Source organism: Pelophylax lessonae (assembly GCF_965119305.1).
Source record: "Pelophylax lessonae genome assembly, chromosome: 5".
In the NCBI taxonomy this organism is placed as follows: Eukaryota; Metazoa; Chordata; class Amphibia; order Anura; family Ranidae; genus Pelophylax; species Pelophylax lessonae.
The window spans coordinates 544408189-544425228 of NC_138772.1; the positions used below are offsets into that span (position 1 = coordinate 544408189).

The 17040-nt window shown below is 46.2% G+C and overlaps 1 protein-coding gene across 13 annotated transcripts in view; it reads right to left on the reverse strand.

Moving 5' to 3' along the window:
• Window positions 1-17040, reverse strand: part of PLEC (plectin) — a 392819-nt gene that overhangs the window by 79664 nt on the left and 296115 nt on the right. For 8 of the 13 annotated variants that reach the window (XM_082257378.1, XM_082257383.1, XM_082257389.1 and 5 more), the window contains 3 exons: window positions 12228-12263; window positions 4797-4874; window positions 2169-2261 (listed from right to left, as the gene is read on the reverse strand). In XM_082257378.1, the coding sequence (XP_082113504.1) occupies window positions 2169-2261; window positions 4797-4874; window positions 12228-12263 (207 nt within the window). The remainder of the gene's footprint in view (window positions 1-2168; window positions 2262-4796; window positions 4875-12227; window positions 12264-17040) is intronic. The other 5 variants (XM_082257384.1, XM_082257379.1, XM_082257382.1 and 2 more) reach the window with 1 other exon arrangement.

A 17040-nucleotide genomic window follows, 5' to 3' on the forward strand; every position in this document is an offset into this window, starting at 1 on the left:
TGCCTCCCCCCCCCCCAGTCTACCACCCAAACCTGCCTCCACCCCCCCCCCCCAAGTCTACCACCCAAACCTGCCTCCCCCCCCCCCCCAAGTCTACCACTCAAACCTGCCTCCCCCCAAGTCTACCGCCAAAACCTGCCCCCCTCAAATTTACTATAAAAACCTGCCCCCTACCCCCAAGCCTACCACCCAAACCTGCCTCCACCCCCAACCAAATCTACCACCCAAACCTGCCTCCCCCCCCAGTCTACCACCCAAACCTGCCTCCCCCCCCCCCCCAAGTCTACCACCCGAACCTGCCGCCCTCCAAGTCTACAACCCGAACCTGCCGCCCTCCAAGTCTACCACCCAAACCTGCCTCCCCCCCCAGTCTACCACCCAAACCTGCCCCCCCCCCCCCAAGTCTACTACCCAAACCTGCCTCCCCCCAAGTCTACCGCCCAAACCTGCCGCCCTCCAAGCCTAACACCAAAACCTGCCGCCCTCCAAGTCTACCACCCAAACCTGCCGCCCTCCAAGTCTACCACCCAAACCTGCCCCCCCCCCAAATCTACCACCCAAACCTGCCCCCCCCCCCCGAAGTCTACCGCCCAAACCTGCCTTCCCCAAAACGTACTGCTCAAACCTGCCTGCCCCCAAATGTACCACCCAAACCTGCCTGCCCCCAAGTCTACCACCCAAACCTGCCGCCCTCCAAGTCTACCACCCAAACCTGCCGGCCTCCAAGTCTACCACCCAAACCTGCCGCCCTCCAAGTCTACCACCCAAACCTGCCGCCCTCCAAGTCTACCACCCAAACCTGCCGCCCTCCAAGTCTACCACCCAAACCTGCCGCCCTCCAAGTCTACCACCCAAACCTGCCGCCCTCCCAAGTCTACCACCCAAACCTGCCGCCCTCCAAGTCTACCACCCAAACCTGCCGCCCTCCAAGTCTACCACCCAAACCTGCCTACCCTCAAACCTGCCTCCCCTTAAATTTACCACGCAAGCCCGCATTCCCCAAATTTGCTACCCAACCTGTCTTCATCGGATACCAATGATAATCTTTGCAAAGTTCTTATAAAGCCAATTCAGAAATAGTGGTGTTGTCACAGGTCTCCGTTTTGGCAGTTAAACATATAAAAATGGCAACGGTAGGACAACTTTGCATGCCAGGCATGGTTTCTATTATTCAAGTCACAGAGTTGCTATAATATACGTACAGAACAGGCACTGCATTTGCAGATCTTCCTGCCAGGCTGCCCCCCCCTCCTATACACCAACAAGTCAGGAAATGATAAGTGTGGAGGGGGGGGGGGGGGGTGAGGATGAGTCACTGCGGACCGCACCCTGCAGACTGTGGATCACGCCAGCTGCACAGGGTACATAATGTGTGCCAGCCTGACCAGTTGAGCCAAGAAATGCCAAACGGGGGTAGGAAAGAGGAAGTTGCCTGTACAAACATCCCTTTCTGGAACAGAACTGGAGACCATTTCAGACAAAACAACAGACACAGCATATGTGGGCCATCGTATCCCCGACACACCCAATGTGGGCCATCGTATCCCCGACACACCCAATGTGGGCCACAGTATTCCCGACACACCCAACGTGGGACACCGTATCCCCGACACACCCAACGTGGGACACCGTATCCCCGACACACCCAACGTGGGACACCGTATCCCCGACACACCCAACGTGGGACACCGTATCCCCGACACAACCAACGTGGGACACCGTATCCCCGACACACCCAACGTGGGACACCGTATCCCCGACACACCCAACGTGGGACACCGTATCCCCGACACACCCAACGTGGGACACCGTATCCCACCCAACGTGGGCCACAGTATCCCCGACACACCCAACGTGGGCCACAGTATCCCCGACACACCCAACGTGGGCCACCATATCTCTGACCCACCTGACCAGGGAACTACCATATCCCCGATACACCCGACCTGAGCCAGCATATATTCAAAACACCCGACCTGAGAGCCACCACATCACTCATACCCCTGAACTGGGACACCATATACCCCCCATCCACCAACAGAACACTCAACTTGGACCGCCATAGAGCTTGCACACCCCTCCTGACCCATCATAGGGTCAGCACCCCTAACCCAGACCACCATAGTGCCTACACACCTGACCCTGACCCAGACCATCGTATTATTTACCTGGAAGTGGAGGATTATGGTCCAGATTAAACCCAGCGTCAGCTTGGGGTTCCCGTCTGCGATGTCGTCATTTCGAATGTTCACAAGTTTCACCTGCAAGAGGGACAACCAGGTGACTAAAACTCAAAAGCTGTAAAAACCAGACATCAGTCCAAGAAAAACATGGCGGACAATGCACAGCAATGTATTGCTAATCCAGCTCTTAGCTGAAATCTCCTTGACTAATGAAAAGCCAATGAGGCGAGACATTGGACGCTGTCATATCTTGTGATCATTTCTTTGGTCTATTGAGAAGAAGTCGAGCGGATCGAAGATAAACACAGATGATGGACAATCCACGATAAACATTCACAGATGAATCACTCGATTCTGTAATCGTCTCACATACTGTCAGATGTTCCGCAATGGAGATGAAAGACAGGTGATTGCTTCTCCGTGTAAATGATTTTATCTCAGCACTTTTTACTTTTCCTTCATCTCCGGCTCGCTCTAATTTTTTTTCTTTTTGTGCAGCACTAGGGAGAATTTCCTTTACTTCCTCTATTGTGGGACTCAACAGAAGTGAGAAGAAATCTCTCCAAAGGAAGGGGAAATTTTCTCTCCGATGTCACTGGGACAGGTGACCCCAAATTTAGCATTTCCCAATCAGAAATAACATTTTGGGGGCTCCTGACTGCCTAGGAACTCCTCCAGACTGATAACCACCCATCAAGGCACTTGAATATTTGCATAACTCCACCCAAGAGCCAGCCCACTGCTTGCATCATAGTCAGTGCTGGGACAAGGTCATCCAGCTCCCAGGGCAAGGAAGCCAAACTGCGCCCCCCCCCCTTTCCTTAGGGTTAGAGTCAAGGCGCCCCCCCCCAAATCCCTGCAATAAATTATTGTGCCCAGGGCAACCGCCCCCTCCTGCCCACCCCTTGCCCCGGCCCTGATCATAGTCGATGACTCTTGAGAGGAATGTTGAGGCCGGGTGCTGTGATGTTATCAGGAAGCTACCACCCTGCTGGCCCCTCCCACCAGCCATGATCTGGCTGCATTGCATAGAAAAGCACAGAGGCCCAGTGATGACATCATAGAGAAGCACAGAGGCCCAGTGATGACATCAGAGAAGCACAGAGGCCCAGTGATGACATCATAGAGAAGCACAGAGGCCCAGTGATGACATCATAGAGAAGCACAGAGGCCCAGTGATGACATCAGAGAGAAGCACAGAGACCCAGTGATGACATCAGAGAGAAGCACAGAGACCCAGTGATGACATCAGAGAGAAGCACAGAGACCCAGTGATGACATCAGAGAGAAGCACAGAGGCCCAGTGATGACATCAGAGAGAAGCACAGAGACCCAGTGATGACATCACAGAGAAGCACAGAGACCCAGTGATGACATCACAGAGAAGCACAGAGCACTTCCTATTCATTCACTATGCAGTGCAGCACCGGGTGCACACTGTAATGCTGTAGCCTGCGCACACCTATGCCCACACATCTAAGCATTTTTTGGATATTTGCATAGCTCCTCCCAAGATCCCACCCTCTTTGGAGAAGTTATGCAAATATAAAAAAAATGCCTAGATGGGTGAGTGTCAGTCTCCTCCAGACTCCTCCTTCAGTCTGGAGGAGTGAGCGTTCCTAGGCAGGCTGTATGCAGCTCTTCTAGGCCAGGGGGATGTTTCAGGATGGAGAGCGGGGGAAGGAACTAGACAATATGTCAATTACTGGCCCCTTCCTTTTCTAAATGAACATACACACTGTGTTCATTTATGACTGAAGCATAGTAAACAGTTTCCTATGCTTCAGTTTGTGAATGAACAGGAAGCTGCTCAGCACAGAGCACTTCCCATTCATTCACGGTCCTGTGCAGCTGAGGCTGCAGAGAAAGGCATGTGTGTTGGAGCTTTGGGGTGCACACCCTAATACAATACACCCATTCCCACCCATCTAAGCATTTTTTGATATTTGCATAACTCCTCCCAAGATCCCGCCCACTTCCCATTCATTCATTGTCCTGTGCAGCTGAGGCTGCAGAGAAAGGCATGTGTGTTGGAGCTTTGGGGGTGCACACCCTAAGTCTATACACCTATGCCCACCCATCTAAGCATTTTTTGATATTTGCATAACTCCTCCAAAGGTCCCACCCTCTTGGGTGGAGTTATGCAAATATAAAAAAAAATTCCTTGATGGATGAGTTTCAGCCTCCTCCAGAGTCCTCCTTCAGTCTGGAGGAGTGGGCGTTCCTAGGAAGCCTGTATGCCGCCCTTCTAGGTCAGGGGTCTCCAAACTACGGCCCTCCAGTTGTTCAGGAACTACAATTCCCATCATGCCTAATCATGTCTGTGAATGTCAGAGTTTTACAATGCCTCATGGGATGTGTAGTTCTGCAACAGCTGGAGGGCCGTAGTTTGGAGATGCCGGTCATGGTTGATGCTGAACCTCTATGATTGACTGAACTGAAAGAGGGCGGGCCAGGGACAGTCAGGCTGGGGAGGAAAGGACTAGATGACGGTGGACGTCCTCCAGCCAGGATATTAGGCAGGCTCTATTTGGCTACTAATGCACATTATGAGAGAAGCCTCTCCAGTACAGCGGATAACAAAGACATAGGTGGGCATGGCGGGCACCTTACCTGGCGCAGTTTTAGGAAATCCAGGGCAATCTGTACATTCTGCAGTTTATGGAAGCGCATGCGGCCTTTCTCCCGGGGCTGCAACACAAGACAAAAAAAGAATGGTCAGTGAGGAACCGTCATGGCGGACAGGAGACACATACCGCAATACAAGCACACACTGGGGGGGAGGGGCTGAACACTGGACGGCACACCGGGGGGTGTGGGGGACGGCATGCTGGTGGTGTACTCGAGGCTCAGAGGACGCACCACGTCGGCCACAACGCAAAGTTAGTCTCTGGAAGGATTCATCAAACATTAGTAGGACTTCGTCCAATCCCGTCCTGGGCGGAAAATGCTGCACAGCGCCACCTAGTGACCGCTAATCTAAAGTGTAAATGTGAGGGAGCCCCCCCAGACTGGCCGATCACAGGGGATGCCGACTATGTATAGAATTCACCGCTCCTGACGTGTGTTGTAGGTGCAGCTGAAATGCAACATTTGGTGGCGTTTCATTGTGTGGGATTGTTAGACAAAAAGTCACCCGCATGCTGGAAAATATCTCCCCGGCCAAACCAACTTCATCCGTCCTGAAAGCTTTACCTGGGACGGTGACAAACTCCAGATTTATAGTCATTGAAAGTGTATCTAATCCAAAGAACAAGCATGGAATATAGTGCAACCTGCAGTCCCTCGATGCGCTGATGGCTGCATTTGTTTTCTTTTTTCAGGCCAAGTACAGAAAAGTTCATCCCGTCAGAAATCCAACGTTCTCACTCATCTGAGGTCTCAAAAAATGGCATTCGCTTTCATTGGTGAACTACAAAACACCTTCCCCTATGTAATGGAAGCGAGGAGAGTGGGAGGTGTGCAGTACTCCCCACCACTGTGTGACAAAACTGCTCCGCTATAGGCACAATGCAGTAAGTGTTGTCATCCTAGCACAGGAAGTGCGTTACTGGCATGATCACCAGGGGGAAAAAAATCCTAACAATGAAAACAAATGCAGCCACCGCATCTAATGACTGGTGAGCGGAAAAATATTTTTTAATTTTGGTCTTATGTAATCACATTTTCTGAGATACTGAATTTTGGGGGTGTCACTACCTGTAAGCCATAATCATCAAAATTAAATAAAAGAATTAATTCACTCTGTGTGTAACACATCTATATAAAATGTGAGTTTCACTTTTTGAATTGAATTACTGAAATAAAATTAACTTTTTGATGATATTCTAATTTTATGAGATGCACCTATCTATCTATGGATAGATAGATAGATAGATAGATAGATAGATAGATAGATAGATAGATAGATAGATAGATAGATAGATAGATAGATAGATAGATAGATAGACACATAGATAGATAGATAGATAGATAGATAGATAGATAGACACATACATAGATAGATAGATAGATAGATAGATAGATAGATAGATAGATAGATAGATAGATAGATAGATAGATAGATAGATAGATAGATAGATAGATAGATAGATAGATAGATAGATAGATAGATAGATAGATAGATAGATAGATAGAGAGAGCAATAAAAGTATAAAACATTACATAATTATTATTAATAATTTTATATAAAATAATATATTTTAGAATACATTTTTGTTTACATTTAGGAAATGTTTATATTTAATTTTACTGTTAAAAAAAATATAACACAAATAAATACATGAATTCTAAAATACATTTGTACTCTATAGAGGCAGCAATGGGAACAAAACAGCGAGTGAGAATTTTGCGTTATTTCCAGAGTCATAAAGGGACATTCAGGAAATCCCATGGACGTCCACCCTATAGAAAGAGGTTTCCTTTCAGGAGAGGAAAGGAAAGATTTTCAAAGGTGGACTGCATGGAGGAAATGGCCTTTCACACCGGAGCAGCCATCTCTGGGCACCGCCGCCTGTATTGCAGCCAAACGCTAAATATTATATTAAAATCCACACAATTCACATGATGCGGAGGGCAAAGAGCGACATCTATCAAATCACTGTAGACATGGTTATTGCATTTTGTGATTCATAACACAGCACTTGCAGAGCGCCATCCCATGGTGCATTAAGGATCTATTTTTAATAATAAACTTTAATATTTTATTTTAATATATATTTTCTTTAAATTAATTTTAATTAAATTTTATCCAATTTTAATTAATTTAAAAAATGTTTTTAATAGTTTAAATTTAAAAAAAAATTAATTTAACAATTAAAATTAAAATGTATTAGTTAAAAAAAAATAATAAAAAAAAATGTTTTGTTTTTTTCCACTGTGGGGGGAAATTTACTAAGAATGGAGCATGCAAAAATCTGACTATAAAACCTGGAAGTTATGCAGAGCTGCACCAAAGTTTAATTGAACAAGCTGAAGTTAGAAGCTGATTGGCTACCATGCACAGCTGAACCAAATTCTGAGTGCTCCAGTTTTAGTAAATTTCCCCCACTGTGATGTTGTTAAGCAATGTAGGGTTATTCTGATGCCTACAGGAAAAAGGGTCCCCTATAGGTGGCAGTATAACCCGACAATGCCTCAAACCATGAAGCTGTGTCCCTCTCAGGATGAAATAGAAAACAGGACTGTTGCACTCACTGTAAACTATTTTTGTCACAGTTCATTAAAGGACACAGCTTGATGGTATTAAGCAATGTAGCATTATACTGCCCCCTGCATGAGAAATCCCTTCAACTATAGGCATCAGTATAACCCCATTTTTCTTAATACCACCAAGCTGTGTCACACAATGGTCAACAGGGGACATAGGTTTATTGTCCTCCTATTAAAATCCATTAAGGGGCACAGCTTGATGGCATTAAGAAATGTAGACTATACTGCCACCTACAGGGGACAATTTCTCCTATAGGAGGCAGTGTAATCCTATGTTGCTTAATAGAGTTCAAGATGTGTATCTCAATGGACGATCGAGAATACAATTTTGCCTCCGACTATTAAAAACTGGAGTGGGTGGGGTTATAGGAGCACACATTTGGGGTGGCCCCAGCAAGTTCTTTTTCCCAGGGTCCAATCACCAAGGTAGCAGCTTCTAACCCATGGTCTATGACAGCGATGGGAAACCTTGGCACCCCAGATATTTTGGAACTACAATTCACATGATGCTCATTTACCCTGCAGCGTAGTTGAGCATCATGGGAAATGTAGGCTCAAAACATCTGGGGTGCCATGGTTTCCCATCACTGGTCTATGAGTAAAATTCCAGTGTCCTGTATGATTTCCCCCACCCTTCCCAGACATCTCCCCAATTCTAGCTGGGAGGTGTCTACAGGGGGGCGCTGGTCTTTTACATCTCCCCGATATATGTCACACTCATCCCCAGCTTCTGTTTATTAGAGGACTTCTGTACAAATGACATCAATCAATCCCAGAAATAAAACCCGTCAGACCACAAGCCGTGATTGGTGTTAATCTCATGGTCTGATATTATGAATAATCTGACATTATTTGGTGATTAAACTCCGCCCACAGCAGATTATTGATGATTCCAATCAATTTGGAACGTGAGACAATAGTCATCGCTTGGTGTGGCGGTCCCCTGGATAATGACAGAAATTCAAGGAACGCTCAATAATTGGGTGACTGGCAGCAAAATCCCCAACAAATAAGAGTTCAAATAATCGGTTTGTGACCAGAGGTGCGACAAGGCATCGGAGAAGCTGCACTGAAATTCAGGATTATCTGGTTTGGTCAGGCTATCAGGGGGGCTGTGCAAAAATGTAAAAAGCTTGCTGTTCCATATTGCCTTTGATGTGTTTCTAGGTTGGGATTTGTAACGGTGTGTGTTCGTCGTCATCCCTACTGGAAGGATAGTCTATTCAAGGTGATCTCTAGGAAGAAGAAACGTTTCCTACAAACCTCAACCTTCAGGTCTACACTTTGGACACTTGGCAGTCAATATTGGCTTCCTTCGAAGAAGCTGCCCTGAAATTGAGGATTATCTGGTTTGGTCAGGCTATCATCAGGGGAGGGCTGTACAACAATTTAAAAAGCTTGCTGTTCCATATGGTCTTTGATGTGTTTCTAGGTTGGGTTTTGTAATGGTGCGTTTGTCGTCATCTCTACTAGGATAGTCTATTCTAGATGATCTCTAGGAAGAAGAAACGTTCCTACAAACCTCAACCTTCAGGTCTACATCTAGGGCACTTGGTAGTCAACATTGGCTTCCTTCGAAGAAGCTGCACTGAAATTGAGGATTATCTGGGTTGGTCAGGCTATTAGTGGGGGCTGTGCAACAATGTAAAAAGCTTGTTGTTCCATATTGTCTTTGATGTGTTTCTAGGTTGGGTTTTGTAATGGTGTGTTTGTCGTCATCCCTACTGGAAGGATAGTCTATTCTAGGTGATCTCTAGGAAGAAGAAACGTTCCTACAAACCTCAACCTTCAGGTCTACACTTTGGACACTTGGCAGTCAATATTGGCTTCCTTCGAAGAAGCTGCCCTGAAATTTAGGATTATCTAGTTTGGTCAGGCTATCATCAGTGGGTGCTGTGCAACAATGTAAAAAGCTTGCTGTTCCATATGGTCTTTGATGTGTTTCTAGGTTGGGTTTTGTAATGGTGCGTTTGTCGTCATCCCTACTGGAAGGATAGTCTATTCTAGATGATCTCTAGGAAGAAGAAACGTTTCCTACAAACATCAACCTTCAGGTCTACATCTAGGACACTTGCCAGTCAATATTGGTTTCCTTCACCTGATTCAAGCGAGGGGTGTACAGTGTCACCCCCACAGGGTCTTGTGGTGACAGTCAGGGGCCCCCCAAAGCACCTGGGCTCCCTGGACCTCTTTCCATTGTTTTGTGAAGTTCTTGTTTTTCTCACTATTCCTCGTGCAAGGTGTCCACAGGGGGTGGAATTCATTTATTCATCAAGAACATGCACCTTCAGCCAATCCACATACATCCAACAAAATAAAACCACCAAATCACATGTTAGCAGAGGTTTTAGCTATGGCCTTATAGGCTGGCTTGGTGTGATGTCATCCTTAATGGAGGAAGGTGCCCCCGAATGTATCATTGACAAGGGCAGGAAATGTTGCCTGTATGGGTGCAGCGTGTTATTGGTCATGTGACCACAGGGATCTACATGTACAGTTGTGTTGCAGATGTTTTTATGATAAATTCACACGGACAAGACAGTACTATTCTGTGGGTGTGGCCGCACATACACTATAGTTTCAAAAGTATTGGGACGCCTGCCTTTACACACACATGAACTTTAATGGCATCCCAGTCTTAGTCCGTAGGGTTCAATATTGAGTTGGCCCACCCTTTGCACCTATAACAGCTTCAACTCTTCTGGGAAGGCCGTCCCACAAGGCTTATGATGTGTGTCTATGGGAATGTTTGGCCATTCGTCCAGAAGAGCATTTGTGAGGTCAGGCACAGATGTTGGGATGTGAAAGCCCTGGCTCGCAGTCTCCTCTCAAATTCACCCCAAAGGAGTTCTTTCAGGCTGAGGTCAGTACTCTGTGCAGGCCAGTCAAGTTCCTCCACCCCAAACTCACTCATCCATGTCTTTATGGACTTTGATTTGTGCACTGGTCCATATCATTTGGTGGAGGGGGGATTATAGTGTGGGGTTGTTTTTCAGGGGTTGGGCTTGGCCCCTTAGTTCCAGTGAAGGGAACTCTAAGGTGTCAGCATACCAAGACATTTTGGACAATTTCATGGTCCTAACTCTGTGGGAACAGTTTGGGGATGGCCCCTTCCTGTTCCAACATGACTGCACACCAGTGCACAAAGCAAGGTCCATGTTGGCACAGAAAGGGGCCAACCCCAAACTGTTCCCACAGAGTTAGGAACATGAAATTGTCCAAAATGTCTTGGTATGCGGATGCCCTTAAATGTTCCCTTCACTGGAACTAAAGGGCGAAGCTTAACCCCTGAAAACCAACCCCTCACCATAACCCCCCACCAGTAAGTACACAAAGCAAAGTCCATAAAGACATGGATGAGAGAGTCTGGGGTGGAGGAACTTGACTGATGTGTACAAATTCCTGACCTCAACCTGATATAACACATTTGGAATTAATTAGAGCGGAGAGCCAGGCCTTTTCATCCGTATCAGTGCCCGACCTCACAAATGCGCTTCTAGAAGAATAGTCACACATTCCCATACCTTGTGGACAACGTTCCCAGAAGATTTGAAGCGGTTATAACTGCAAAGGGTGGGCCAACTTTATATTGAACCCTATGGACTAAGACTGGAATGTCATTAAAGTTTATGTGCGTGTGAAGGCAGGCGTCCCAATACTTTTGACAATTTAGTGTATATGAGACCACCGTGAAAGGCTTTACAGCAATAATTTAAGTTGTTCATTCTTCATGTGAGCCAACATGATAAAATGTGTACTTGTCACATGTCGAGTATCAACTCTAATGCCAAGTTTGAAGAGAAGTCCAAAAAGGTCTATGAAGAAAAGTCCATCAACCCTACTGTGAAGTATGGTGGTGGATATCTGTTCTAAGGTATGTAAGCTACAGTGGCAGGTAAAGTTGATAGCAAGGTGAATACAGCATTTGATTAGAAAATACTGGAGGAAAATTAGCATCCATCAGGTCCAGAAAATGGCACATGACCATCATCTGAAGCCCAAAGCCCAAGTTGACCCTTTAGTGGCAGCAGCAGAAAAGAGGCCATCATAATCTCATGACCTCAACTTCACTAAGCCATCTTGGGGAGATCTCAAATATCTAGTTCATGCTATGGCGTACACTACTCTCAAGCCCTTAATAGGGTCACCCTTGTGGAAAGTTAGGTGCTGGGACGTCAGCATGGGCTCATGCGGAGACCTTTGCACTCATTCCAGTTAAAATGCTGGTAACTTCATCTTGACACCAGCAGTCCCCACCTGAGACCTCCTCCTCTGATGCGTTTTCACCCACAAGGTCTCTAGGATTATGCAAGTCCTGTAGGTGAATCACATCAGAAAGAGGTCCTAGGTGGGGACTCTGTTCATAGTGTCCAAGTGAATAAAGTGCAACTGGTCTTTTCCTTTGGGTTTATTAAGTCTGTAGAGCAGTGGTTACCAAATTATGAACTAAAGGGTGCCTCAAATGTGGCCCCTGACACCACCAAAGGGCCAACATAATGTTCAATATATCGAATGCTGGAGAGAACTGTAAGAGACTGCAGAGCTAATAGAGTAAATGAGAGTTAGAGAGTGAGGACAGGATACATTGTTGGCTGGGGATATGCTGCAGAAGACCATACCAAACTGGGAACATGCAGGTCATGATGACACCATGATAGGGAAGTCTACCTTCTGTACAGGGGGGCACCTTGTTCTATAAAGTGAGGCGACGTCATCACGCACTGTGTAGGTTCAGGAAGTGACATCACACCGGTGGCCAGCCATTGGCAGGGCAGCATGCCATGGTAAATAAAAAACATGCTGGGAGAAGACACGGGGCCCTTTGGCACTCACCAACCGCAAGTTCCGGATAACGTCCCGTTCCCTCGGCTACCCAGCAAGAGCAGTGCAAGAAGGGAGCAAAGGGCACAGGGCAAAGGTCAGGGTAGAGTCCAGCACAGGAGGAGGGGGGGAAATAAAGGGGAGAGAGAAAGGTGGGCTTTATCCGAGCAGAAGAAGTGTTAATAGGTTAAAGGATGCGGATGATGATGGTGAATTGAGAGATAATGTATCCAGTTCACCCTCCATGTGATCCCCTTACCACCTCTATTGTATCACCTGAACTACAAATCACATCATCCCTCACTACCTCTGACCTGAAGCCATGCTGGGACTTGTTGTCTGTATCAGCCCTTCTCTGAACACATGACCTCCACCCCGCAATCTAAAAATAGTTTACTACCATCTGATAGGATTGTCTGCCGGGAGGAAAATCTACCTCCAAAGTACACAGAGCTTTGTTCAGCTGCGCGCTCCGCTTTGTCTTGGGTGTAAATGGTTTTCTTCACACAGACTGGTTTGGCCGGAGTCTGAATTCCTGACCTCCGCTTCCTGTTATTGTCCCATTTTACAGCACTGACACCTGTGGAGTCCCTTCAGGGGCCACAATACGCCTCCCAGTCATACGGGACAGGCGTCTGTAGGGGGGGCTACACCCACATGACTCATAGTCTACTCCCCATTGTACAGCGCTACAGAATATGTGGGTGCTATATCAGACCTCTCCTCCCCATAGTACACTGCTACAGAATATGTGGGTGCTATATCTGGCCTCTCCTCCCCATTGTACATTGCTACAGAATATGTGGGTGCTATATCTGGCCTCTCCTCCCCATTGTACATTGCTACAGAATATGTGGGTGCTATATCTGGCCTCTCCTCCCCATTGTACATTGCTACAGAATATGTGGGTGCTATATCTGGCCTCTCCTCCCCATTGGCTACAGAATATGTTGGTGTTCTATCTGGCCTCTACGCCTCATTGTACAGGGCTATAGAATATGTTGGTGCTACATGAGCCCTCTATTACCCATTGCACAGTACTACAGTCTATGTTTGTGCTATATCTGGCCTCTACTCCCCATTGTACATTGCTACAGAATATATTGGTGTTATGTCTAGCCTCTCCTCCTTATTGTACATTGCTATAGAATATGTTGGTGCCATATCTGGCCTCTACTCCCCATTGTACATTGCTACAGAATATGTTGGTGCTATATCTGGCCTCCTCTGCTCTCCATTGTATATTGCTACAGAATTTTTGGGTGTTCTATCTGGCCTCTACTCCCCTTTATACAGCGCTACAGAATATGTTGGTGCTATATCTGGCCTCTACTCCCCTTTATACAGCGCTATAGAATATGTTGGTGCTACATGAGCCCTCTATTACCGATTGCCCAGTACTACAGAATTTTTGGGTGCTATATCTGGCCTCTCCTCCCCATTGTACATTGCTACAGAATATGTGGGTGCTATATCTGGCCTCTCCTCCCCATAGTACATTGCTACAGAATATGTGGGTGCTATATCTGGCCTCTCCGCCCCATTGTACATTGCTACAGAATATGTGGGTGCTATATCAGGCCTCTCCTCCCCATTGGCTACAGAATATGTTGGTGTTCTATCTGGCCTCTACGCCTCATTGTACAGGGCTATAGAATATGTTGGTGCTACATGAGCCCTCTATTACCCATTGCACAGTACTACAGTCTATGTTTGTGCTATATCTGGCCTCTACTCCCCATTGTACATTGCTACAGAATATATTGGTGTTATGTCTAGCCTCTCCTCCTTATTGTACATTGCTATAGAATATGTTGGTGCCATATCTGGCCTCTACTCCCCATTGTACATTGCTACAGAATATGTTGGTGCTATATCTGGCCTCCTCTGCTCTCCATTGTATATTGCTACAGAATTTTTGGGTGTTCTATCTGGCCTCTACTCCCCTTTATACAGCGCTACAGAATATGTTGGTGCTATATCTGGCCTCTACTCCCCTTTATACAGCGCTATAGAATATGTTGGTGCTACATGAGCCCTCTATTACCGATTGCCCAGTACTACAGAATTTTTGGGTGCTATATCTGGCCTCTCCTCCCCATTGTACATTGCTACAGAATATGTGGGTGCTATATCTGGCCTCTCCTCCCCATAGTACATTGCTACAGAATATGTGGGTGCTATATCTGGCCTCTCCGCCCCATTGTACATTGCTACAGAATATGTGGGTGCTATATCAGGCCTCTCCTCCCCATTGGCTACAGAATATGTTGGTGTTCTATCTGGCCTCTACGCCTCATTGTACAGGGCTATAGAATATGTTGGTGCTACATGAGCCCTCTATTACCCATTGCACAGTACTACAGTCTATGTTGGTGCTATATCAGGCCTCTACTCCCCATTGTACATTGCTACGGAATATGTTGGTGTTATGTCTAGCCTCTCCTCCTTATTGTACATTGCTATAGAATATGCTGGTGCCATATCTGGCCTCTACTCCCCATTGTACATTGCTACAGAATATGTTGGTGTTATATCTGGCCTCCTCTGCTCTCCATTGTATATTGCTACAGAATTTTTGGGTGTTCTATCTGGCCTCTACTCCCCTTTATACAGCGCTACAGAATATGTTGGTGCTATATCCATCTGGCCTCTTCTCCCCATTGTACATTGCTACAGAATATGTTGGTGCTACATGAGCCCTCTATTACCCATTGCCCAGTACTACAGAATATGTGGGTGCTATATCTGGCCTCCTCTCCTCCCCATTGTACAGTGCTATAGAATATATTGGCACTATATCAGGCCTCTACTCCTCGTTGTACAGCGCTACAGAATATGTTGGTGCTATATTTGGCCCCCACTGCTCCCCATTGTATATTGCTACAGAATTTTTGGGTGCTATATCTGGCCTCTCCTCCCCATAGTACATTGATATAGAATATGTGGGTGCTATATATGGTCTCTCCTCCCCATTGTACAATGCTATAGAATATGTGGGTGCTTTATCTGGCCTCTACTCCTCATTGTATATTGATACAGAATTTTTGGGTGCTCTATCTGGCTTCTCCTCATTGTACAGCGCTATAGAATATGTGGGTGCTATATCTGGCCTCTACTCTCCATCGTACATTGCTACGGAATATGTTGGTGCTATATCTGGCCTCCTCTGCTCTCCATTGTACATTGCTACAGAATTTTTGGGTGCTACAGAATTTTGGGTGCTATATCTATCTGGCCTCTCCTCCCCATAGTTGCTACAGAATATGTTGGTGCTATACCAGCCCTCTACCCCTCATTGTACACTGCTACAGAATATATCAATGCTATATCAGGCCTCGCCTCCTCATTGTATATTGATACAGAATATATCAATGCTATATCAGGCCTCGCCTCCTCATTGTATATTGATACAGAATTTTTGGGTGCTATATCAGACCCCTCCTCCCCGTTGTACGTTGCTATAGAATATGTTGGCGCTATATTCTTATTATATTATATATACTTCTGTCTGCACTGACCCACTACAGGCTTCGTACATACAAGCATTGATTGCGCAGTGCTGCAGCCTAGGGAGTGCCCAGAGCACATTAATCAGCAGCTCCGTACAGCCGGCACCCCGGGAATGAGTCGCATCCAGCTGGGAGGACTCAGTCAGTCGCAGCGTTCCCCGGCAGCCAACAGCCAGCAGCTCTTTCGCTGGAACTAGGAGGAGCACTTAGTCAATATTTAGGAAGCATTTCTATTTTTACCAACCCCTCCCTGTAATAAAACAAAATTATTTATTTCAACTACCTACAATGCATCTCCCTCAGAGGGGTTGGTGTAGGCCCTGTACATGTTTATTAAATCACACTACTTCCCTTCAATGCCTTCATCTGCTTGTCTCCTTTATTTATCTCCAGATGGATGGCACCATCTTTGTTCAGGCATCATTCAGGATCACCATCTAGTTTCTGGACAGATGCCAGCTCAGAGATGATACCATTATGCAAGTCCAATCAGCTCTTGGCTGTGTTCACAAATGTCTGACACAGATCAGTCCCTGCCGCAGCGACTCAGCTTGTGACTTGTTACAAGTTACAATGTTTCAGTCTGATCAATGTATCAAACTACAATGTTGTAGACTTGTAACATTATCATTCTAAGACGTGTTTTTTGCAGTACATTTGTAGAAACGCACTACAGTCCCTTAAACATTAGTTCCTATGGCTCATGTTGACATCTATGCAGTTTGCACTGATGCATTTTTTGGAAAGGTGCAGGCTTTTTATTTACACGCAGTATGGTGCGCTTTGGGCTCCATAGACTTCAATAGAATTGCATCAAAACACATGAAAAATTCATGTATATGCCTTTTTGGAGAGTTTTCCTGCATGCCAACGGACGCCTTCACCTAGCAACATAAACCCATCCATAAAACGCATCACAAACACGTCAAAAATGCAAAACGCATTGGAAAACGCATCAACCGCAACCTGCATAAGTGTGAACCAAATCTAAAGGCCGCATTTACACCTGCACACTTCCGAACGCATGACAAAACACAAAAAAACGGGTTTTGGCATGCGTTTTGGAAACAAGCCGCAATTGGGGGTCACACTTGGGGTGCCATTATTAATGACACCCCAAGTGCAGGTAGCAGACAGACGTTTTGTTGCACGGCAAAACGCGTGTCTGCTACCTGCGCTTGGGGTGCCATTAATAACACAAATGCGTCCTGAAAAAACGCCCTACGCTCCATGACCGAAAAGGTTCTGTAGCGACTTTGGGGCAACCTTTGCATGTGAGCGTGACACGCATTAGAAACGTGTAAAAAAAAAAA